At 42.0% G+C, this 25,167-nt stretch overlaps 1 protein-coding gene across 1 annotated transcript; it reads right to left on the minus strand.

Annotated features, from left to right (window-relative positions):
* Window positions 1-3,989: 3,989 nt before the first annotated feature.
* On the minus strand, window positions 3,990-12,453 carry LOC134078775 (E3 ubiquitin-protein ligase TRIM35-like). The gene is made up of 8 exons (XM_062534920.1): window positions 12,067-12,453; window positions 5,872-5,967; window positions 5,542-5,772; window positions 5,339-5,361; window positions 5,130-5,248; window positions 4,679-4,741; window positions 4,622-4,637; window positions 3,990-4,563 (listed from the first exon to the last, which is right to left on the minus strand). Exons 1-8 carry the CDS (start codon window positions 12,451-12,453, stop codon window positions 4,089-4,091), a joined length of 1,410 nt encoding a protein of 469 aa, XP_062390904.1. The 3' UTR covers window positions 3,990-4,088.
* Window positions 12,454-25,167: the final 12,714 nt, after the last annotated feature.

Here is a 25,167-nt window from a genome sequence, read left to right on the forward strand (position 1 = left end):
AGATCAGTCAACTGAAGACTGTTGTTTCATCACATTGAACTGTCAGTTCATTCGCATGTATATTGTGTCTATATTTGTTTGGATCCATATTTAGTCTCAACTCACAGATCCATATTTAGGTCCGTTCAACTCAGAGCCAATCCAAACAAAGAGATCCATAATTAGTCTCAACTCACAGCCAATCCAAACAAAGAGATCCATATTTAGTCTCAACTCACAGCCAATCCAAACAAAGAGATCTACGACTCCCACCTCTGTCTAGTCCATGCCACAGGATCCTTCCAGACAGCAGGGTACAGAGCTTGCCCCAAACCTGGACCATTGTATTTTCCAATCAGACACACACACACACACACACACACACACACACACACACACACACACACACACACACACACACACACACACACACACACACACACACACACACACACATCCCATATCATCATCATCCTATTACAGTAGTGTGGTCCAGAGGAGGTTGATGGCCAACACGGCTCTTTTGATGTTGATGGTCAAATCAATAAATCCACAGGCAAACTTTTTGGTGTTACCTGTCTTTTTGTTCATTTGTTCTTTGTTTATTTTTCTTATTTTGCGCTTGCCTAGACATTGCTCAAAAAGAGCTTATAGCTCAGTCAAGTTCCCTGAATAACATATAGCTGATACATAACTGCAAGAGGGGAAACAATTGCAATCACAAAGAAAAGTAATATATTGTAGATTGTTAATAAACACATATTTTAATCTCAATATTCATTCTTTTTATTATTATATTTTGAAATGATATGATCTGAACCTGGGGATCCTGCTCAAAATATACACAGAACCAGCATGCGATGTCTTGACTGATATCCTCGAAACTAAATCTCTGTTTCCAGCCTCACAAACTAAAAATTTAGTCAGCCCTCTTGTTTTGAGTATAAATAGTTAGAGTATGTGTATTTGTGTGTGTGTGCGTGACAGGGGGGAGAAAAAAAAAAAAAAAAAAGAGAGAGAGAGAGAGAGAGAGAGAGAGAGAGAGAGAGAGTGAGAGTATGGAGTATGTGTGTGTATGGTGTGTGTGTGTGTGTGTGTGTGTGTGTGTGTGTGTGTGTGTGTGTGTGACAGAGTGAATCTGGGAGGTGGACAGACCTGTATGGCCCTGAAAGGAGTGATGTGGCAGGGACAGAGGGTGTCAGGAGGAGCAATGAAACACAGAGGAACAGTCAATTCATCAGGCCCCAGTCTGTGTGTGTGTGTGTGTGTGTGTGTGTGTGTGTGTGTGAGAGTGTGTGTGTGTGTGTGTGTGTGTGTGTGTGTGTGTGTGTTAGGTGACAAAGTCTGAACTAAGTCTGCCCCTGTGCACCATATCTGCTGTAAGGGATGTAGTTTGTACATTAAACTGTTTCTGCGGATGAACATTTTGGACGAGTTGTACTTACACACCAGAACACTAATTATCTCAGGTTGCACAACCAGCACGATGATCATTCAGGGCTTAAACCTATCTGAACATTAATCTAACCAAAGCTGCATAGCCAGGTACACAGTCCCATGCTGTCCCACCAGCTAAATAGAAATGGCTGCTGGGGAAACAGACTGCACTTTATGTTCTGTACTGTCAGTGTTGGGGAGGTTACTTTAGAAATGTAATGTGTTACAGTTACAAATTACCCTGTTTAAAATGTAATAGTAGTGTAACTATTTGAATTACTTTTTCTGAGTAATGTAACTAATTACTTTTGATTACTTTTCCGATTTTTTAATGATATATGTAGTCCCCAAATCCATGCGAAGATTTCGGCCTTGGTCTACAGGCTGCCGAGCAGTTCTGTACAAGCGCACAAGGCAGCAAGGGCATTCAATGTCATGAATTAGCATCACATTTTTTGTGAGGATAATATAATGATAATCATAACACGTTTACAGGCAGGCTTGTAGGCCTACGCCGATGGCGCTGTGGACGTGATAGAGCCTATCAGAAGGTCCCGTATCAAACTATGGCTGTGGAGGGAAACAGTTCTTTTTACATACAATATTGTTTGCAAGGTTTTGCTGACAATATTGAGATGTAATTCAAATTGTAATTTTGAAAAAATTCAAAAGTACCTGTAATTGAATTACAATTTTTTCTACAGTAACTGTAATATATTACTGTTACATTTATTTTGTAATTAAATTACGTAACTCAATTACATGTAATGCGTTACTCCCCAACACTGTGTACTGTAGTTGTTATGCCATAATTGTACATAATACATTTGTGGATTGTGGATTTACATTGCTTTCGAGTGTAATAGTGACACCTACTGTTGAAACTAGTGAGTTGCTTTGAGTGCAAAGATGCATTGGTCAATCGGGGCAAGAATCTGGCCACATTTGTACAATTTCATTGGCATAAATGTTCCATTTTGAGCAGGATACACACTTCTGCAGATCATTCACTGTGTGGTGCTGTTTGCTAGCCTGGCTAGTGCCTGCCAATTAAATCACGCGCAGGGCAGCATGGGTACACACAGGCTAGGTGTTATATATTTTGTGAAATGATATGAATTTCATTGAATTTCAATTCTACTTCCTTTATTTCAAATTTGAACTGTAATTCTGCGTCCTGTTTTTGACCACAATTCAAATTCATTCAAACTCAGGAATTAAATTGGAATTTAGGAGTCATTCTCAATTCAATTCTGAATTTTGCACAAGCCTGGTCCAAAAGCTGTGAGTATCACATTGTGCATTATGGATGTTGTTCAGGAGTGTGCCCGAACTGATAGTTGGTCAGTCTGAAGGACAAATGCTGCACTGAATTCAACATGTTTTCTTTCATTAATATTCTTAGGCTACCGGCAGGTTTATCCACACAAAAAAACAACAATGATGACAAAACAAACAAATAAAACACTGAGTCATGATAAGAAATAAACACAGGAATGACAGGAACGAACACAGCCCACATGTAAACCCTGGGTCTCAACCATGTATTAATTCGTGTGTGTGTGTGTGTGTGTGTGTGTGTGTGTGTGTGTGTAATTTGATGCTGATTCACTCTGTTGATCTGCACTTGATAGAAGGTAATGATCTTGTGACATGCAGTACATACAGTGACACACAGAATCCAACACACCCAACAGTTCATATGAAAAGCAGAGTTTATTGCATCACTTACTGCATTCCATTTGTAAAAGCAGCAAGACAGGACAGTACACAGGCAGACATGTTTAATCAAAAGCTCCAGTAAGAATCAGCAAAGAGAGAAAGAGAGAGAGAGAGAGAGAGAGAGAGAGGGAGAGAGAGAGAGAGAGAGGCCATGTGAGTTGTGGGGTCTGATCCACATTATCAGGTGTCCAGTAAAGTAGAGTTCACATGAAAACTCCAGTGATGTAGATGAGTTCCTGTCCCATCTCATCTGTTGCCAACATCTGGATTCTCTATTATTATTGCCAACTACCAATGAAAATAAAGTAATAAAATATATCAGAACCACCAGAACGTCAAATGAAACAGTGTGGTAATATGTTTCACGAATACAAATGCTTCTAAAAGAGAGTTCAGCACTTCTTTCTTGTAGAAGATTGTGAACTCTACCTGAGCTGATGCTGCAGCAGGTGTGTGAACTCTACCTGAGCTGATAGTGCAGCAGGTGTGTGAACTCTACCTGAGCTGATAGTGCAGCAGGTGTGTGAACTCTACCTGAGCTGATGCTGCAGCAGGTGTGTGAACTCTACCTGAGCTGATGCTGCAGCAGGTGTGTGAACTCTAACTGAGCTGATAGAGCAGCAGGTGTGTGAACTCTAACTGAGCTGATGCTGCAGCAGGTGTGTGAACTCTAACTGAGCTGATAGAGCAGCAGGTGTGTGAACTCTACCTGAGCTGATGCTGCAGCAGGTGTGTGAACTCTAACTGAGCTGATAGAGCAGCAGGTGTGTGAACTCTAACTGAGCTGATGCTGCAGCAGGTGTGTGAACTCTAACTGAGCTGATAGAGCAGCAGGTGTGTGAATTCTAACTGAGCTGATAGAGCAGCAGGTGTGTGAACTCTAACTGAGCTGATAGAGCAGCAGGTGTGTGAACTCTACCTGAGCTGATAGTGCAGCAGGTGTGTGAACTCTACCTGAGCTGCTCTACTGATACTGCAGCCTTCACTGGTGAGATACTCAGAGATGAGAGTGTGTGAAAGAATGGAAACAGTTTCTCAGTGAAAGTGTGTGTGAAAGTGTGTATGTGTGTGTTATTATCAGGGTTAGAGAATGAGAGTTTTCCTCTGTCCCAGTCCAGCTGCACTCTGATCCTCTGGGGATTCTGCTGCACTATGATGGTGGTGTCTAGCTGGGATGGGGAGCATGTTGCATAATCACCATAAGAATGATCCACACTCCAGACTCCACTATTACTGGAACTGTATGTACTATTGCAATTACATCCCTTCCTCTCCCCAGACTCTGTCTTTACTCCCAGTTTCCAGAGTTCACCGTCTCCAACCTCCACATCCCAGCAGTGAGTCCCTGAGTTAAAGCCTTCTGAGCCCAGGACACAGAGATTCCCATCAAATCTCTCTGGGTTGTCAGGAAGCTGCTCCCTCTTACTGTGTCTCCAATTGTATCTCCCATATCTCCCACTGTATCTCCCATTGTATCTCCCACTGTATCTCCCATATCTCTCACTGTATCTCCCACTGTATCTCCCACTGTATCTCCCACGGGTCAGATCCTCAGACAGGATGAGATGTGGGTTTGCAGTGTTGGGATCCAGAATCACAGGAGCTGCAGAGAGAGAACATCAGAATTTAGTAATGGTGATTGATTTTTCTACTTTTCTCACTCAATGATGTGTCTGTGGGAGAGAGAGAGAGAGAGAGAGAGAGAGAGAGAGAGGGTGTATACGTGCATGGCTATGTGTGTGTGTGTGTGTGTGTGTGTGTGTGTGTGTGTGTGTGTGTGTGTGTGTGTGTGTGTGTATGACTGTGTGTGTATGACTGTGTGTGTGTGTGTATGACTGTGTGTGTGTGTGTGTGTGTGTGTGTGTGTGTGTGTGTGTGTGTGTGTGTGTGTGTGTGTGTGTGTGTGTGTGTGTGTGTATGTATGTATGACTGTGTGTGTGTGTGTGTGTGTGTGTGTGTGTGTGTGTGTGTGTGTCAGGGGGTGAACTCACTGTACTGAACAATCTCCTGCATCTTCTCCCAGACTCTGAACTTCAGGTTGCCCAGGTGCTTTGCCACATTGATCAGAGCTCCTGAATACGTCTTTGGATCCCGTAGTGTGCCCTGGGCTCTGGAATTACATTCAGGAGTCAGTGGCAGTGCTGCTGTGGGTTTGGGTTCAGAACCACAGAGAAATAGAAACAGGAGGCAGATCACTCACCTTTCCACTGTGCTCTTGTAGTTCTGAAAAGCAGAGGGTGAAATGAGGTAGGCCTTATAAGTAGGAAACGTGTGTGTGTGTGTGTGTGTGTGTGTGTGTGTGTGTGTGTGTGTGTGTGTGTGTGTGTGTTTGTTTGTGTGTGTGTTCTGACTTCACCAAAGCGTATCTTTTGTTTAAAACAAGTAGACTTCATAAGTACCAACCTGTAGAAACGAGATGTCATCAGCTCCCATCTCCTTCTCTATGGCTCTGATTGTGTCTGTAAGAGATGAGATCTCTTCACTTATCTTCTCAATCTTCTCCTTCATCATCTGACTCTTCTGCTCCTCTTCCTCCTTCAGTGCAGCTATCCTGGCTGCCTCTTCATCTCGTAGAAACTGGTGAAGCTTCTCAAACTCCTGCTTGATCTGCCTCTCTGTGTGTTGAGCCTGGACCTGTAATACCACACATCACCACACAGTAGTGTCTCACACTTGGAATCTGTGTGTTAGTTATGTTGTTATCACTATTAGAGGAGCAGGCATCACTCTTACTGTAATGTGTTGGGCAGTTTCATCACAGGTTTCTTTAGCCTTTTTAAAAGTGTCCAGCCTGTTCTGTATGGGCTGCAGTTTGACCTTCAGTTCTTCCTGTAAGTCACCACACATATGGGGATCATTGTATTATCTTTTGCCCATCATGAACATGGACATCCCTTACCTACAAGCTGGTTTGACAATAGGTTATTTATGGGGGTGTAGTTCCACAGTTCAACAGTATGAGGAACACACTCATATTACAAGGTCCATTTGAGAACACCTCAGACAGTGCACCTGTTGAGTTCAGTAGCAGATCACACTGATAAATGACCAAGACAAGATTAGGGCCATTAAAGGCATCCTATGCAAGTTTTCTACTCTAATATAACAGTTTCTTTTAGGTCTATGGGCGGGACAAAGGGTAAAATTGCTGTACAGTAACGTAAAGCGGGACAGGTGGTCACCCTAGCTTCAGCAAAGTTCTGAACCGCAAACTGCCCCTAATGTGTGTGTGTGTGCTCACTGCTCTTTGTGCGTATGTAAACACTAACGGGAATCAATGTTACTTACAGTGGACTTGACATCAAAGGCGTTGGATGTTTATTTGTTTCACACTGAACTATTTGCGCGGTGCAACCCATAACATGTTAGTAGCTTATATACTCTAACGTAGAGCCAATTTACGTTGAAACTAAGCTCAGATGAAAGTTATGTTCAACTCGTTCAAAACGTTAGGTGCAATGGGCTGAGGTGCAGTGGCTGCAGGACTTAAGAGCAAGCGAGAGCATGCAAGAGAGCAGATGCCACCAAAGTTCAACTTTTAAACTTTTAAACTTTTTTGAGTGGCGAATGTTTTCGCAAGGATCCACTTGGACTAGAGAGGCACACTACCGGTGACATTTCATGCACCGAAAATGCTACATGCTTTGAGGAAAACAACTTGGATTTGGCGCACGTCGACATGTTGTTGACAGACGCTGCTTAAAAACAAAGCAAGGCACAATTAACGTCTTTGCATAACACACAGAACAATGAGAATGTTATTTATAGGCGCTACTCGCAGTGTACCGCTGTACCTCCATTATCGCTTTTTCCACCAGCTATTTACGTCTCTACCGAATATATGGATTTGCTCATACAACAACAGCCTACACTTCTGTTCAAGTTCGATGCTGGTCAGACAGCTACTTTATTAAGAGAGAGAGCAGGTAGAAGTAGAACAGCATTCTGGGTAGAACTGGTAATACACAAAACATAACAGAAGGTGGCAGAATATCTAATATTGCAACATGCCCCTTTTTAAGTGGTGCCTTAGCACTGCCAATAGGTCAACAACGCAAAGTCTAAGCATACAACAAAAAAAATGAATGTTCCACCTTCAATGAAGTTACATGGGAATAACTAAAAGTCCACAGCTAAGGTGAGTGCAAGTGCAAAACAAGTAACACTTGGATGTTTTTTTTTTTTTTTTAAAGACATGACAAACATGACAAACATACATTTGTAAGACAGAGGTCCCAGGACATGTCTTACTGTAGGCTAGGTCCTCAGCACCTGCCTTTATACGTAGAGTACACAAAGTTGGGGTCTTTAGTGGATTTGGTCACCCGACCAGATCGCCTCAGTGCTGGTGATGGTTTTTCTGGAGGCACTGGTTTCGAGGGGACCGGGATGTTGACTGGACAGTCGACAGGTGTTGCTGCATGTGGAGTGGACTCGTTGGCAACCGGATTGGTCACCTCACCGTCGGTGGAGACAGGTGGAGCGTCGTCGCCGCTGTCGGGGAAGTTGAGCTCCGTGTGATGGGGTGCCACTGATGGTGGGTTGAATGGATATCGAACCTTGATGTCGCGTTGGTTGCGCCGGAGTCGACTGCCTGTTTATGTGATGATCCAGTAGGAGTCTGGATGCATGTCAGCGATGTCTATGTAACCTGCTTTCCACTCTGATGAGCAGTCCTCGGTGTACCAGATAGGCTGCTGTGGCGCGTAGCGTATCTGAGGGGTACGCTGCGGTTTGAGGTGGGCTGATCTCTTGTCTGTGAGACTGAGCTTCTGTTCCTCAGTGAGGTGAGTGGAGTTCAGTGGCTGGCCAAGCCGAGTGTTAATGCGTCTGTTGAGGAATAGCTCCGCAGGTGATGGTAGGTCTGAACTGATTGGGGTGTCAAGATGAGTGTGATTTCAGTGTCATTCTTACACTTTTTGAGGATGTTACGCACCGTTCGGATTGCACGTTCGACTCTGCCATTGCTTTGATGGTGGTAGGGGCTGGTTGTGGTGTGGTGAATCTCAAACAGCTCACAAAACTTCTGGAACTGGTCTGATCGAAAGCATGGGCCATTGTCAGATATGACCCTCTCTGCCAGGCCGAAACGCCTGAAGTTGTCATTCAAGCGGGCAGTTACAACACTGGTGGTGCTGTTTCGCAGTGGGTCTATGAAGATGTAGCCAGAGAAGTAATCTATGGACACCAGGATGGGCTGACCTTGGAAGTCCATTAGGTCGCATCCCAGAACCTCCATGGGTCTGGTTGTGGATATCTGCCTCTCTGGTGGGCGAGGTTTCTTTGCACCATGTATTTGACACTCCTCGCAGCCATTGGCAAGATCAGTGATTTCATTCTGCATATTTAGCCAGTAGACTGAACGTCGAGCTCGCTTGAGAATGGCAGATAAGCCTTGGTGGCCATCATGTAGGCGTTGTAGTGTGTCTGCCTGCATTTTTGATGGGACGACTACTCTACTACCTTTCATTATGAGGCCGTCAGTGCATGAGAGCTCGTCTCGGAAGCACCAGTAATGCTGCAATGTGTCTGGAAGGTCTTGCATACTCTCAGGCCACCCATTGCTGATCAGCTGGCCTAGTGTGGAGAGCACAGGATCACACTTGGTCTCCTCCTGCAAGTTCGCCAGGCGCGTATGCCTTATCTTGAGGACCTGAGCGATGCTGACATCCAAGCCTGGAATTGTCGGGTCCGAGCCAGGTTTGACCAGCCTAGAGAGTGTGTCTGCGAGAGGGACGTGTTTGGCACCAACGTATTCGACATGAACATCGTAGGTGCGGAGTCTCAGAAGCATTCTCTGCAGGCGTGGTGGAGCCAGACTGATGGGTTTTCTGAAAATGGATTCAAGTGGCTTGTGGTCAGTGTGAATGTTGACGCGTCTTCCAAACACATACACGTGCAGCTTCTCGCATGCAAAAAGCACCGCCAAGAGTTCTCTTTCTATGTTTGAATACTCACTCTCAGTTGGGGTAAGTGACTTGCTTAGGAACTTCACTGGGCGTCCATTTTGTAGAAGGACGGCCCCAAGCCCTTTGAGGGATGCATCTGTCTCAATAACCACCTGCTTGGCAGGATCAAAGTGCGTGAGCTTCATTGCTGGTGAGATCCCCGTTTTGACACTTTCAAACTCAGTTTGCATGTCCGAAGTCCAGGTATAGCGAACATCTTTTTTCAGGAGGCCACGCATGCTGACTGTTTTCTGGGCCAGGTTTGGGATGAAGTTAGACATAAAATTGACTGACCCCAGGAAGCTCTGTAGTTCCTGCTTGTTTTCCGGAGCGCCCAGTTGTAGAATGGCCTTCACCTTGTTGGGGCAAGGTTCCACGCCATCTGGTGAAATGATTCTTCCGAAATACTCAATTCGTCTCTTTTTCACCTGACACTTGTCTGGATTGAATTTGATCCCAGCAGCCTTGGCTCGGCTCACTGTCTTGAGGAGGTGGATGTCGTGACGCTCTTCCGTCGATCCCTGAATTTTGACATCATCTGCACAGGGAAATGTGCCTGGGACACCTGCCAGGGCTTTGTCCATTTGGGCACAGAAGATTTCTGATGATACAGACAGGCCAAATGGTAAGCGAACGAAGCAGTATTTCTTGAATGGGGTATTGAAAGCGGTCAATGGCTGACTTTCTGGGCTCAGCATCTGTGTCCAGTAGCCACTTTTGGCATCCAGGGTTGAGAAGTATTTTCCATTTTTGAAAGTGTTTTTGGCATCTTCCCATGAGGCAGTGTAATGAATGTTGCGCACTAAGCATTTGTTTAAATTCTTGGGGTCAAGGCACACCCGGATATCACCGCTCTTTTTGACAACGATTACTAGGTTGTGAACCCAGCTGGTCGTTTCTGGGCATGGGCGTATGATTCCTTCTGCCTCCATGCGATCTAATTCATTCTTGAGTCTGGGGAGTACACTCACTGGAACTGCACGAGGGGGGAGTTGTACGGGTGTGGCACCTGGTGTCAGCTTTAATTCTGCCTCGCCGTCGAACAGACCGACTGAACCATCAAACATGTCAGGAAATATGCGTTTCAAGTCCTCCATGGGATCGCCTGTCTCTTTTCCCAGGGGCAAGTGACGTCGCCATTTCTTTTGGAGAGACTCATAGTCGACATCAGACTCTTCTGTAACATGTACAGCCTCAACATTAATGTTTCGCTGAATGCACACATCAGATATTTGGACAAGTTTGAATTGTTTGCAAAACTCGAGCCCGAGTATAAGCTCAGTACCGGCATTTGTAATGATAATTTCAACAGTGCGGGTGATGCCATTACATGTGACTTTTGTTTTGATTCTGCCATTCACTGGTATGCTCGCTCCAGTAACACTACGCAGTCGAATGTCGGCGCAGAGTAGGGATTGTTGTTTGATGTTCACTTTAGGCAAGAGTGAAATCGGCATGCATGTCGTCATTGCTCCGGTATCTACCTTTCCTTGTAGACAATGGTCACCAGTGGTGTGAAAAGTGACATCAGCCATTACCTCACGTGCATGGACATTTGTGTGTTGAACAGTGCTTATGTCATAGGCGTGATCACTTGCGTCTTCCTCTGCACTCAGGTCAGTGTCTGCTATTTGAACTGCATTAGTGGTTTTGACTGATTTTTTAAGTCTACACACTTTTTCAAAGTGACCTGGTTTTTTGCAAAAATTGCATCTCACATCTTGAGCTGGACATCTATCACGAGCATGACTTTGTCCACCACACCATCTGCATTCCCTGTTTGAGTCACCTGTTGCAGGCTTGAACTCACGGTGGACAGCACGGGGATCGGTTGGCTGCTTTGTTTTTGGCTTGCCTCCCCGCTGCTGGGATCGGCGAGATGGATCGTGAGAATATGTTGCATGCACCTGTGTTTCGGTAAAACGCTGCATTGTTGCATCAACAGATTCGTATCGTCGTAACACGTCCAAGCACGTCTTTACAGTGACTGTTTTTTCTTTGGTCATTAGCTTTCGTTTGCATTCGACATTAGTGCAGCCATGAATTAATTTATCCACAATGAGGAAATCAGAGCCCACAGGAAATTCAGCCTGTTTGTGCAGCTCAAGAATGCGACTGTAAAATGCAGTGGTGTTCTCACCAGTTGTCTGCTTTGCATTGTAGAAGTCCTCTCTTGCCTCGCGAAAGTGTGTCGAGTGTGTGAGAATTCCATCTAGGCAACCTAGCAGCTCGCCTACCGTGGCAACATTACACGTAGGGTCTTCGGCTTGTTTGGCTTCAACTAGCCGTTCAACCTGCGCACCAGCCCATATGAATACATGGTTTAGCTTAACTTCCTCAGATTCCTCGTGGAGGGGGCCATTAATAATTCGCTCAACTTCCTTGCGCCACAAACGATATTGACTATAAGCATCTCTGGAGTTCCAATCGACTTGCGTCTGAGGTTTGTAGTGTAGTGCCATGCTTGACTCGTCGGTCTAGCACTCCGAGATATCTAGCTGAATATTTGGCTCGAAGATGCGATAAACAGTCCATACATACCCCTCCGAGAAGCATTACACACAAGTTTCCATGAAGTTATTCCCTCGGATTTGCCGCATAACGCCACAATGTTCAAATTTCGGGGTCACCATGTTCAAGTTCGATGCTGGTCAGACAGCTACTTTATTAAGAGAGAGAGCAGGTAGAAGTAGAACAGCATTCTGGGTAGAACTGGTAATACACAAAACATAACAGAAGGTGGCAGAATATCTAATATTGCAACAACTTCAAGGGCCACTACAAAGTATCTCGGGGGCCGGATCCGGCCCACGGGCCTCTAATTGAAGAGCCCTGGCCTAAGTGATTTAAGATGAGCACTACAACTGCCAAAGGTCGTGGTTCTGTGGAGTCGTGTTTCAGAGAGGGAGAGATAAGAAAATCTGTACAGCATTTACTGACAATATACAAGGACAAATTAATTTAGGAACAGAAATCTTACCTTACGCTCAAGTGCTGCTTCATCGATGGGACTGAAGTTGTGGGTTTTGTGCAGTTTTGAGTCTCGACACACCACACACACAAGCTGTTTGTCATCTTCACAGAAGAGCTTGAGTTTTGAACGGTGCAGACTGCAAAAGGACTCTTTTTTATTTTTGTCCTGTAGTAAATTCTCACACAGGTTCTTCAGATGCAGGTTAAGAGGAGGCTCAACTCTTGAGGATTTTCTCCTGCAGACTGGACATTCTCTGGATCCTTTGGTTTCCCAAAAGGTCTTCAGGCAGGCTTTACAGATGCTGTGAGTGCAGGTGAGAAGAACAGGATCCTTGAAGATTTCACAGCACACAGGACAGGACAAATCCTCCTCCGAGACCGACATGGAGGCCATTTTCTGCAATAGCAGCAACTGTTCTACCGTACTGTTTTATGATCTCTCCTTTCACTTCTGAAAACTCGTCTCACCCTGAACTAGAATCCAGTCTGAAATGAATCCTAATTTGTCAACACAACACTCCAACTGAAGCTTCCAGTCGTTCTATTGTTAGAAAAAAAAAAAAAAAAACACTTCTAATTCATACCTTTTTGTCTACAGGAATAATCATCCAACTGTCAAGTGGCGCTGAACTACAAAATGTCTTTCAGCTTCAGTTCACCCCTTCAAGTGGGAGGGACTCTTAATAAGCATTTGTTTTCTGATTGGATAGCACCACTGAGTTACATCAGAGCCATAAAGAGAGAGTTGTGACACTCTTTGATGTCGCCACGGAACAATCGCGTTGCATGGCAGATGACCTCACTTTTCATCTTTTACTTTGGGACAAAACAGGCCATAATTTATTCGCCCAAATGTGTAAATTATTTGTTATGCATATAGAGAGTTGTCAACTATTTTTCTGATGAAGGTTGCCTCCGTGAAATGATAAACTATGTGAATTTGTGTCATGTCATATGTTAAACAGGACAAACTGTAAAGTGAAAATAAATCTGTATATCTATCTTTCTGTATGTTTGTTCTTGGCTGCTATTCAACATTATCCCTGGTGGACATTTACCAAGAGAGTATAATGTGAAATGTGAAAGATATTGGATCTTGACTTCAACAACATGGAGAATGTCTTAACAACATTAGACACTATGCCGGATGCAGTGCAGTGTGCCTGAGTAGTTTAGAAGAGGGAGAGGCAGCCAAAGGTCAGTATCAAGTCCAGCAGCAGTCAAGCTCAGATAGCCTACTCTGATAACTCCATAAGCAGTAAAAGCTGATACTCTGATAGCTCAACAAGCATTAAAGCTCAAATACTCTGATAGCTCAACTAGCACACTCACACTGAGGGAAACTACTGCTCTGTTGTTCATACAGTTGAGGATTTAACTGTGCTTACTGTACGTAGCAATAAACACATCTGAATTTCTCTCTCTCTCTCTCTCTATTCTCTTATTCTTCTTATCAAGACTGTGAAGGCTAGTAGAAAGCCACAGGTAGACATATTTGACCTTTTGTGTTTGTCTGAATGTTTAAGTTTATTACTTAAAATCTTATGACTATTGCCAGATACATGCTGTGGATTGTGCGACTGTCTCAGCAGAAGAATGCACTTTGACCATGATCCATTTTGTATTACAGCTAAAATGACATGACTGCAGAACACATTTTCCATCTCAATGTTGCCCATGACATTGAACTGAAACATTTCCATAATACCATCCTGGTCAGCTACTCTTTAGCGACCTGAGGCACCACATACATGTGGGAAAGCACCAGAGGGATAGCCTGACTCTAATCACACTGCAATGGATTCATCGCTCACTCTGTCGAATTCACTGGCTTGCAGAACTTGGGCACGTTAAAGCAGAACTATGCAAGATTTTTTTAGCTTAATTTGCCTTAACTAATCAGCTTCGGAGTCATTGGAATGGTTATTTTATTTATTTCGGGTTGAATGACGGCTGTCAGGCTTCCCCTAGCGCCTCTGAGCCAAAAAACCACGCATGCCAGTTTTCTGCCACCGGGTCGGTGGCACTTCCAGCACTTCATGCTCATGAAAAGGCAGACTGACCGATTGGGGAGTTTTGTAAAATATACACGCTAAAGCTGTAGGGGAAGCTCAGCAGAGAAATCTGCGAGCATAAAACGAGCGAAAACGACAAGCAAAACCAAAACCGGCGATATAATCGCCAGTCCTGCATAGATTCCCTTTAAGTGAGAGCAGGGGTGCTGCTAGAAATGTTGGGCCCTATGACAGACAATAATTCTGGGCCCCACCAATAACATATAGTATTATTGAGGGGGCCCTCTGTCATATACACTCTGTGTGTTTTTAATGAGCTGTATCAACAGGTCTAGTATTTGGGTATGTGATGCCAGCATATTGTACAGTATATACGTAAAGTGGGTTTAAACTGGTAATATTTCTCCCCACCAGGGGTCAGTAGATGAGCAGTCATGTGACAGAACTGAGGCTGTCTGAGGAGTACACTGAATATTTCAGTATCTTATTTTTCATATATAATTTAAAACACCTGCTTTTTTTGTGGAGCATTGGAGTATTATGTATAGATTGACGAGGAAAAAAGTAATTGAATCCATTTTAAGATGAGCCTGAAACATAAGCTTTCCTGTTGCACTGTAATTCATTGGCATGATGTGTGTTCTCTGTCCTGCTGTTAGAAATAGAAGAAAAAAGAAAAAACATCTCATTGTCCAGTAGAGGGCACCAGTGGACTATGTTGAAATTAAATGTCAATCAAACCAACCTGCCACAGATTTAAAGGAGAAAAATATGAAGATATTTTCATGGATCAAACTCAATGATGCTCTCGTGTTCTATTTGTAAACCTCTTTTAACATCAGACTGATTTTTGCAAATGTGTCAAATTTGACCGGGAACACAGGAGGCTTGATGTTGAAGCGCAATGTACCATTTTAGTGTGATGTGTATGCAATCACTTTATCCTGCAAATGCTGAGCTAGTGAAGTGGGATTTGTAAATTAGTCTATAGACCTTGTCTTAAGAGTATTGCTAAATTCAGAATATTCAGCTCTCTGCACTCACCATCATCTGATATAAGGAGCCTGTCTTTATGTAAGTCAGGCAGGAAATGTTAGTAGGGTGTAGGGAGGAGGAAACTCAAGTTAGTTCAAATTCATATCTACCCCCAAATCTGTGTGTGTGGCTTTGCACTCAAGGACAGACTTCAGAAGAAACTAAATGAAGCATAGATAGCACTTTCTAATAATTGGAAAGCCACACAAGTCCTCATATTTTTGAAAATGGTACAGTCAGTACAACAAGACTAACTGATTCCCATGATTTTCTTTTAAAAAACTTTAATGGCATAAAGCGTCAACCATCCACATACTGTACCACATAGATTAAATTATAGTTTCAATCAACAAAAGAGAAATGAAATGGAAAAGAAGATGATATCATCATGAAATACAGTTAAAGAACGTCTGCCTTATGTTCTAGCCTACATCACTACTTTGTTGCACATATGCTGTTGAATTAAAAAGAAAAGGCAGCAAAACAAAACTTATAAAGAATGGAATCTTGATGCAAACATGACAGTTTTTAACAATTGGTACAGAAAAAAAAGTATGTCCACAATCATTGTTTAACCCATTGAAAAATGTTGATGATTAGATGATCTTTTTACAGTTTTTGATTTCTTCTTCACAATAATGGGTGATTCAGAAGAGGTAATAGATAACTGACAAAGGCATCAAAATAATAGAGAGAAGATTATGATTGATATTGTTGACATCATTGCACAGGGTCGAATTACAGCAGGACACCTCTGAATTGGGTTTTGCAGTCACATTAAATAGGTCACATGCCTGTTGTGTGGCACAGCCCTTCTCAGTTTTATTGTTTTCTAAATAACAGGAAAAAAAGAAATTATATGTTACAGCCAGTTGCGGTATTAAAGGGATAATCCGGAGTGAAATGCACTTTAGATCAATTTTTCGGACTATTGGGAGTACATACGTTGAGTTGACACCAAAATCATGTCATTCGGATGTATTTTGAGAAAGTTCGAGCTCACCGTTTTTAGCCAAAACTCGTTAGCCTGGAGGTGACTCGGGCATGTCATTTCGCCGCTACAAAACGCTATATTTATACCTATTCTACTGTTCCAAACAACACTACACTTACGTGGTAGTGAGTAGAGGGTCCCTAAAGCCAAACCGAAGTATCCCCACGTCTTTATGTGGTCGGATAGAGAGTCCAGAATGAATTTAATCGAGTCAGTACCTTTCCGGAAATGTCGCTGTTGCAGCTAGCAACGTTTTCACAACACTTTACTAACATTTCCGGAAAGGTACGGACTCGATTAAATTCATTCTGGACTCTCTATCCGACCACATAAAGACGTGCGGATACTTCGGTTTGGCTTTAGGGAACCTCTACTCACTACCACGTAAGTGTAGTGTTGTTTGGAACAGTAGAAGAGGTATAAAAATAGCGTTTTGTAGCGGCGAAAGGACACGCCCCGGTCACTTCCAGGCTAACGAGTTTTGGCTAAAAACGGTGAGCGCGAACTTTCTCAAAATACATCCGAATGACATGATTTTGGTGTCAACTCAACGTATGTACTCCCAATAGTCCGAAAAATTGATCTAAAGTGCATTTCACTCCGGATTATCCCTTTAAGATACAACATACAGGCATAGGCAGGCGGCTGCTTGGGGCCCTCTACCAGCAGTTGTAACCCCCCCCCCCCCCCAACTTAAAAAAAAAAAAAAAAAATCCCCTTATCATCATGCATGGTAAATTAGCTAAATATTCTATTTTCGACACAAGCAAACTTACCTCTGATAGAGAAGCAGGACGATTGTTCACCCATGCATTCCACCGTGGAACTGCAGTCCTTGTCCACACAGGAGTAACACTGATTCCCATTGGGATCAGTCGAGGGTTTTTGTGCTATGAAATGTAGAAAATATATATTTCTATTATTATAATACAACCCCAAATCATAAAAAGTTGGGTGTAAAATGCACATAAAACCAGAATGTAATCATCTGTAAATGGCATAAACCCATAATGAGCTACAAAAATAATGCAGACAAAGTGATGAAAATTACATATTTCCTATTTCATGGAAAAGACATGTTCATTTTGAATTTGATACCAGCAACACATTTTTTTAAAAGTTGGCCAAGACCATGTTGGAAAAGTTTATAATGATAAAGAAAACAAAAGGAAGAACATTTTAAGGTAACTGGCAACACTTTCACATTTTCATTTCCAACGTCTGATATCTTGTCTATGTCCTTTTTGCAGCAGACTATTGGCTATATACTGTATGGAATATATTGCATTTTACACAACATGGGATTGAATATATGCAATTTTACATTTGATACCAGCAACAAAATCTGAAAAAAGTTGGGAAAGGATCGTACACACAAAGTACACTACCTGGAGGGGAATCTTTGTTGCACAAATCAATATCACAACACTTTGCTGTTTCTCTGCGTATGTGAGAACCATTGGATGTGGACCAATCCGATGGGCAAAATTGTTTGGGTAAGCATGATTTGGATCTCTCTTCACTCTCTGCAAAAACAGCAAGATATATGGTAGGTAAGAGGATTCTGTTTGTGAACATGTAGCATGTATATGTTCTATCGTATGTAAACGCTGCATACCAGTTTCATCACTGACAAAGACAGCTGTTGAGGATCCACATAACTGGTCTTTGTTACATGTAATTTTGTCATCACTCCCATAACATTGGAGACCCCATCCTAAGAATGTGTAAAAGAATAGAAACATTTTCATGAAACAATTTTCTAAATCATTTCAAACTATGTACTGCATAGCAGTACACAATATGACCGCCTCTCAGTTCTGCACGTTCGCTCCACAAAAATAATTGACGCTTGTCAACTGTCCTGTATCTCCTATTTGTGCAGTTTAGATGCATACAGTGCCTATAGAAAGTCATCATACCCCTTTGAAATAGGCCTAGTTATTTTTTGTCTTACAGCCTGAAATCAAAACCCATTTTGAAAAAAAATATTATTTACAAATTTAGCTATACAACATCAAAATAATGAAAAAAAAGACAACAGTTCTGAAAATTAATTTAAAAAAAAAGGAAAAACTAGAATAACAGGGTTGGAAAAGTCATCATACCCTTGATTTAAGACTTTGTTGAGCTTCCGTTTGCTTTCATTACAGCCATCAATCTGTATGGATATGTCTCTATTAGCTTTGCACACCTAGATTGAGGAATATTTGCCCAATCTTTCTTGCAGAATTGTTCAAATTCAGTCAAATTCTGTGGGGAATGGTGATGGACTGCTCTCTTCAAGTCAATCCACAGATTCTCTATAGGTTTTAAGTCAGGTCTCTGACTTGGCCACTCAAGGACATTTACCTTCCTATCCTTAAGCCACTGCTTTGTTCTTTTGGCAGTACGTTTGGAATCATTATTGTGTTGGACAAGATAATGTTGCCCCCACCATGCTTCACAGTAAGTATGGTGTGTTTTGGGTGGTATACTGTTTGGTTAGCGCTTGGAGTTCAGTACAAAAAGTTCAATCTTAGTCTCACCTGACCATAAATCCAGATGTGTTTTTGCACTGAACTCAAAGCGATGTTTGGTGAAAACCAAACGCAGTAGGCTACACCACCACAACACACCATACACATACATTTTTTAAAAAAGCACACAGACAGCCATTCGGCACTCCACTGGCAGGCAAGATGCGCTTTGATCTATGTACAGTACGATCTGTTTAGTACGATGCCATGTTTTAAGGTGCAAATAGCATCAGAAAAAAGCCTATTCCAATTACGATTATTAGCAGAGGCGGATATTCCTGGTTCCACAGAGTGAAAGTCCTGCCATATATTCCAGTGCATTTAACACAAGTGATATCACTAATTATTATCTGATCTACCAGCTAATTAGGATGAGCTGGTTTACTAAATGGTTGGATCAAATACTTGGCAGGACTTTTACTCTCTGAACCCGGGATGTCTGCCTCTGATTATTATCAGACCCACAGTATTTCATTCACAGGATAGATAACTGTGTTAATTGAAGGCTTTACCTTTGGAGATCAGCATCAAGGATAGCATAAGTCTGATATTCATCTTCAGCTTCATCTTAGTCTTGGACACAGAGCTGGGGTTGGAGGTCAACTATTTATGATATGAATTAGGGAAGCACAGGATATCACATGAGACATGAGGGTTTCGCCATGTAAGGTAACAACATAGTTTCAGCATGCTGCTTTACGTAAAACCACATGATTTCCTCTCAGTAGTACAGTAATTTCCTATGTATTATACACATTGTATATAAAGCACAGGACAGTGTTTTATGCAAGTTAACAACAACAACAACAAAAACATATTAACTGCCCCCATGTATTAACCTCATAGCTGAAGAAATTGAGCAAAATCAATAAATAAACTGCAGCTAATAGTTGGGAAATCACGGTAGGTTATTGTATGTGTATGTCCTTCTTCTGCTGTTAGAAAATGTGAGCCCTGTAGTAGGCCCCCTAATGTAATAATGTCACAGGTGATGAATACAAACGGGAGATAAGCGGGATAACGGCCTTCGAAGTGACCTGTTTGATGGAAATAATGGCTAGTGCTTCGCACGTCGCCGGAGTTCTAAACCTCCACCTAGCCATTATTTCCATTGAACCGGTCACCTCATTGCCTGTATCTCTTACATAGCATATTACAATATACTGCACAGCCATAAAAGGGATATGAAACTAACTGTCAGACATATGTGACTACATACACAGACATACACAGGCATTCTCAAAATGAAAGCAGAACCACATAGAACCACCATTCATTTGTGCTGTAACACCTGTAAACCTACTTCTTCAAAAATTGTAGGGGTGAGAATTGGCAAAAAAATTAAGATTCGATACTATTGCGATATTTGGGCCACAATTCGATAATATTGCGACTCTTAACATATTGCGATACACCAAGTATTGCAATTCGATTTTGCGATATATTGCTATTCATGTCTCTCATATTATTCTAAGTCATTACAAAAAATTAGGAAAATAACACTGTTCAACTCCCTTTGCAATGGCATGGTGCATGTCAAGGTCCTTACTATTAACTTTTTGTTGAAAACCAAAATACACCCACCTTTTTCGATGTGAAAGTAGTGTAGAGTGTCGTGTATAACAGGTTGTGATTGTGAAGCCATTTTCATTTATTATTGCTGTTGAATGCACAATGAAACACCACAACACGTGCCCCCCTTATAAGCGTAATAAGCTAATTTAATGTGATCAGAGTAAACCCTGAGTAAACTCGACTCAAATAAAAGTAAAATGGATAATTAAATTATATAATTAAGTATTGCGATACTTTGAGCTACAAGTATCGATTTAATTGTGTGCACAAAATATTGCGATACTGAACAGAATCGATTTTTCCCCCACCACTAAAAAATTGCACACATATTACCATGATGATGTTGAATCATGTACAGTAATTAATGTTTTTTTTCTCCATTTCTTAAGACTCATAGCCAGTTTCACACCACACCATACAAACAAAACAGGCATTTACGTATTTTATGGAAATTGTTTTGTTGTGGCAGCAGAAGCTGTAAAGGTCAACTCAAAATGAACCTAATGAACTCTTAAACTGTCTGAAGTTGATGGCCCATCACATGTCCTCTGGTACGCCATAATTAATTATTATGCAATTTGTAGAGCCATACTGTAGATATTCAACTTTTTTAAATTAAACTAATTCAAGTAATAACTGAACTCAAAATTAAACAGACCAATATTTGGCTAATTTCCCTCCTCTGCACCAACAGACAGCTGGTTAGGGCTTCGAGCTTGTAACCGGAGGGTTGCCGGTTCGATCCCCGACCAGTCCACGGCTGAAGTGCCCTTGAGCAAGGCACCTAACCCCTCACTGCTCCCCAAGCGCCACTGGTTGGGCATGGCAGCTCACTGCTCTGGGTTAGTGTGTGATTCACCTCAATGTGTGTTCACTGTGTGCTGTGTGTGTTCATTAATTCGGTTAAATTGGGTTAAATGCAGAGAAACAAATTTCCCTCACAGGATCAAAAAAGTATACGTATATTATTATTATTATCATTATTATTTTATGTGTGTATTCAAGCTCATGATTATTCATGATATTCAGACAGGCCCAATGGGAATCCTTATGAAGCTTGCCATTAACTTACCTAATTAACGAATTAATCAATTGTAACAGAACTTATTGTAATTGCTGCAAAATGTAAGGAACATCTATACCACCATAATGAGTTTTGGTTTACTTTTGTATGTGCAGTGTAAGTATCACTTCTGTATACAGTATATGCAGAAGTGATACTCCTCACACTGCACATACAAAAGTAAACCAAAACTCATAAACAGTTGTAACGTAACATAAACATGTAGGGATTTAGCCAGGGGGAAGGAGCAGAAGAGCTCAAAGAGAGCAGACAGGGGAAGATCGAGTGTGCTTAGATATGTAGGTTCCTTCTGTTACATTTTGCAGCAATTATAATATGTTCAGTTGCAATTTATGATCAGTTTTTTTTTTTTCAGCCAAAATAACCACCTGACTGGCACACCGTTATCTCACTGGTGAGGGCGGGTTTTGAATCTTTGAACCAATCAGGCAGACCCAGAGTGGCTAATCAGGAGTTCTAATGGTGGGAAATGAGCATATATTGGACTGTTTAATTTCAAACATTAATATCTATGGCTACCCAAAGGGCATAATGCAGGTGTGTTTTTCGTACTCCTCAGAATGTTTTTTCCTGGTTAAAGCAATCTACCTACCAAATGGGATGAAGCCAAGGCCCAAAGGCCATTATGATGCAGCTACCTGCTCTGATGGTCACACAGCTACACACATACAATGTTATAGAGATAACGCAAAACGTAACGCAGATGGCTTTAACCAGGGGGAAAAAAACATACTTTTCTGAGGCTTACAAAAAATCAGTGTTTGGCTTGTAGCCTACATTAGTGATCTATGTGGCCCTAGTTTCAGAGCTGTGTAGTGTACAAGTTGTGTGTAGATTATTATTCATCAAAATGTACACATTATTCAAGTTACAGTGCACAAGGAGACCCTTGGCTAATAAATGGCACATTATTTACATACAAACACACATATTGTATACAGCATATTAAAAAAATAGAATAGTGTGTAAAAGTTCAATTTCTTGATTTATTTCAAAAAGTGAATCTTTCATTCATTAGATATAAAGTGAAATATATCAGCTATTCTATTTTTTAGACCCACTTGTACATACATACATATACATACATGCATGCACATACAGTAACTAAAATAGAGGATGAGTTAATGCAAGATGAGTTTGCGTAAGGCGTGTTGGGTTCTTTTGGAAATGTTAAAATGAAAGTAGCCTAGTTCATCATCCTATGGAAACACAAAGCCACATCATGCAGACATGCACTTTCAGTGTGAGTTTAGAAACAACGTGGTGAATTGAAGAGATGAAACTGAAAAGTCATACAGACCGCTAAGGAGTGCAGTACATTCAGCTGGTTTTGTGCTCAATCTAGACATGGGTGATGGGGTGGCGACAGCCTACAACTTGGTGTTGGTCTGGCTGGTCAGGCTAGGGAACTGTGGCCAAATAGTCCAATCTTCGTTCCGTCAGACCAGAGGATTTTACTTCTCATGGTCGTTCAGTTGCTTTTTGGCGGTTTGAATTCATGGCAAAAAAACAAAATGGCTACCCTCTGGCCACTCCACCATAAAGACCTGATCGGTGCAGTGCCGCACTGATGGTTGTCCTCATAGACATAGACACCGCATTGGACTCAGAACGTACGGCAAGAGCGCCGCCATATTGCTAGGGGCAAGATCGACCGATAGATCAATGGAGGCCTATGGAGAAACAGGTGTCTCTGAGTGGAAATGATCGGAGAACAGACCCTGTGGGCTTTGTACAAATCGTAGCGCCCTCTAAACATATGGGAATGGCCTTGCACATGTAAAATCGCACGTTTATGTTTTCTGTTGTTGTATTTGACAGTCTTATAAAGGCTTGTAGAGAACAAGTATACTGTATATCTATGGTTGTCCTTCTGTACATCTTCACAAAGCTCCTCTCATCTTCAAAGAGGAACTCTCTGGATCTCATTCATATAGTGATCATTGGGTCCTTGGCTACCTGTCTGACCAAGGCCCTTCATCCCCAATTGTGAAGTTTTGACTGGGCGGCCAGATCTCGGAAGACTGTAGATTGGTGCAAGCTTTTCCATTTGAGGACGGTGGAGGATTTTGGCCTCTTGGCCAATGCTACAGAAATGTTTTTCAGCATGTCGATTTGTGGCGTGCTCTTTATCCAAGTTTTTCAGTTTCATTCGGGTGCTCTTACAAGGTCAAAATCCAGAAGTCAAAAAAGAGAAAAAGTTTTCTTAGACCAAGGCACTCCTTTGTTAAAAAAAAGTCTTAATTAAATTAAGGACATGTCCTATATGGACTGGACATGTCCTTAATTTAATAAAGACCTTTTTTAACAAAGGAGTGCCTTGGTCTGAGAAAACTTTTATCTTTGTTGGCTACAGAAATGTTCATGTATCCTTCCCCAGATCTGTGTCTTCACACAACCCTGTCTCGCAGGTCTACGGACAATTCTCTCCACCTTGGGCCTTGGTTTTCACTGTACGGCATCAGCATGTCCAATTACTGTAATTAGTTTAGGCCAATCAATTTCTATAAGCATCTCAAGGACCATTGAGAAGTACAGTTACTGTAACTAGAGCTCAATAGCAAGCACCACAGCAAGGGTCTGAGCACTTGAAAATGGAATCTTTCAGTACTGTATTTGATTTTTTAAATATATTTACCAAACACTCCAAACACCGACTTTTTGTGGAGTATTGGAGTATGTGTAGATCTATGAGCAAATGAATTTAATCCATTTTAAGATGAGTCTGAAACACCAACTCTCTGGGGACACTGCAATCCATTTGGTGTGATTGTTCTCTGTCCTGCTGCTAGAAATAGAAAAGAAATCAGTCAGCTCATTGTCCAGTAGAGGGCGCCAGTGGACAATGTTAACTCTGAAATTTCACTCAAACCAACCTGCCAGAGATTTAAAGAAAACAAATTTGAAGACATGTTCACAGATGACACTCAATGATGCTCTTATGTTCTATTTGTAACCCCCTTTTAGCATCACACTCATATTTGCAAATTTGCCAATTTGACCAGCGGGAACACTGAGGCTTGATGTTAAAGCGCATTGTACCATTTCAGTATGACGTGTATGCAATCACTTTATCATGCAAATACTGAGCTCGTGAAGTGTGATTTGTAAATGGTTTTATAGACCTTGTCTTAAGAGTATTGCTGAAATTCAGAATGTTCAGCCGTCAGCACTCAGCATCTGATATAAGGAGCCTGTCTTTATGTAAGTCAAGAAATGTTAGTAGGGTGTACAGAGGAGGAAACTTACTGTAACTCAAGTCACAATTCCAATCTACCCCCAAATCTCTGTGTGTGCTTGCACTCTTGCAAGACAAGAACAGGCCTCAGCAGTTCACCAAATAAAGTGTAGAAAGCACCAATACATGGGGAACATTTTAAAAGTTATTTCACCTTGATTCTATTCTTTATATGTTGTGTGTGTGTGTGTGTGTGTGTGTGTGTGTGTGTGTGTGTGTGTGTGTGTGTGTGTGTGTGTGTGTGTGCACTGTGCATCTCTGTGTGTGTGTGTGTGTGTGTGTGTGTGCACACTGTGCATCTCTCTCTGTGTGTGTGTGAGGTGTGTGTGTGTGTGTGAGTGTGTGAGTGTGTGTGTGTGTGTGTGTGTGTGTGTGTGCATCTGTGTGTGTGTGTGTGTGCGTGTGTGTGTGTAAGGGTGTATGTGTGCATGCATGTGGGCGTGTTTATGCATGTGTTTGTGTCATTTTTTATGTACATGTGTGTATGTGCTGATGCGTGTGTGTGTAGGTATGTCTGTGTGTGTGTGTATTTATGTGCGTGTGTGTGTGTGTGTGTGTGTTCCTGCATGTTTGTATGTTTGTTGCACCCAGAGGAACCATTCTCTTTTAAAACACATATTCGGAAACTAGTTGATTAAAGGTTTCGGT

This window comes from Sardina pilchardus, chromosome 4 (genome assembly GCF_963854185.1).
Source record: "Sardina pilchardus chromosome 4, fSarPil1.1, whole genome shotgun sequence".
Classification (NCBI taxonomy): Eukaryota; Metazoa; Chordata; class Actinopteri; order Clupeiformes; family Clupeidae; genus Sardina; species Sardina pilchardus.

Coding starts and splice junctions, on each gene's coding strand:
- LOC134078775 (XM_062534920.1), bottom strand. CDS start 12,453: ATGGCCTCCATGTCGGTCTCGGAGGAGGATTTGTCCTGTCCTGTGTGC. Junction 5,968..12,066: donor AAGCAGCACTTGAGCGTAAG/GTAAGATTTCTG, acceptor GGTGACTTACAG/GAAGAACTGAAGGTCAAACT. Junction 5,773..5,871: donor AAACTGCCCAACACATTACA/GTAAGAGTGATG, acceptor GTGGTATTACAG/GTCCAGGCTCAACACACAGA.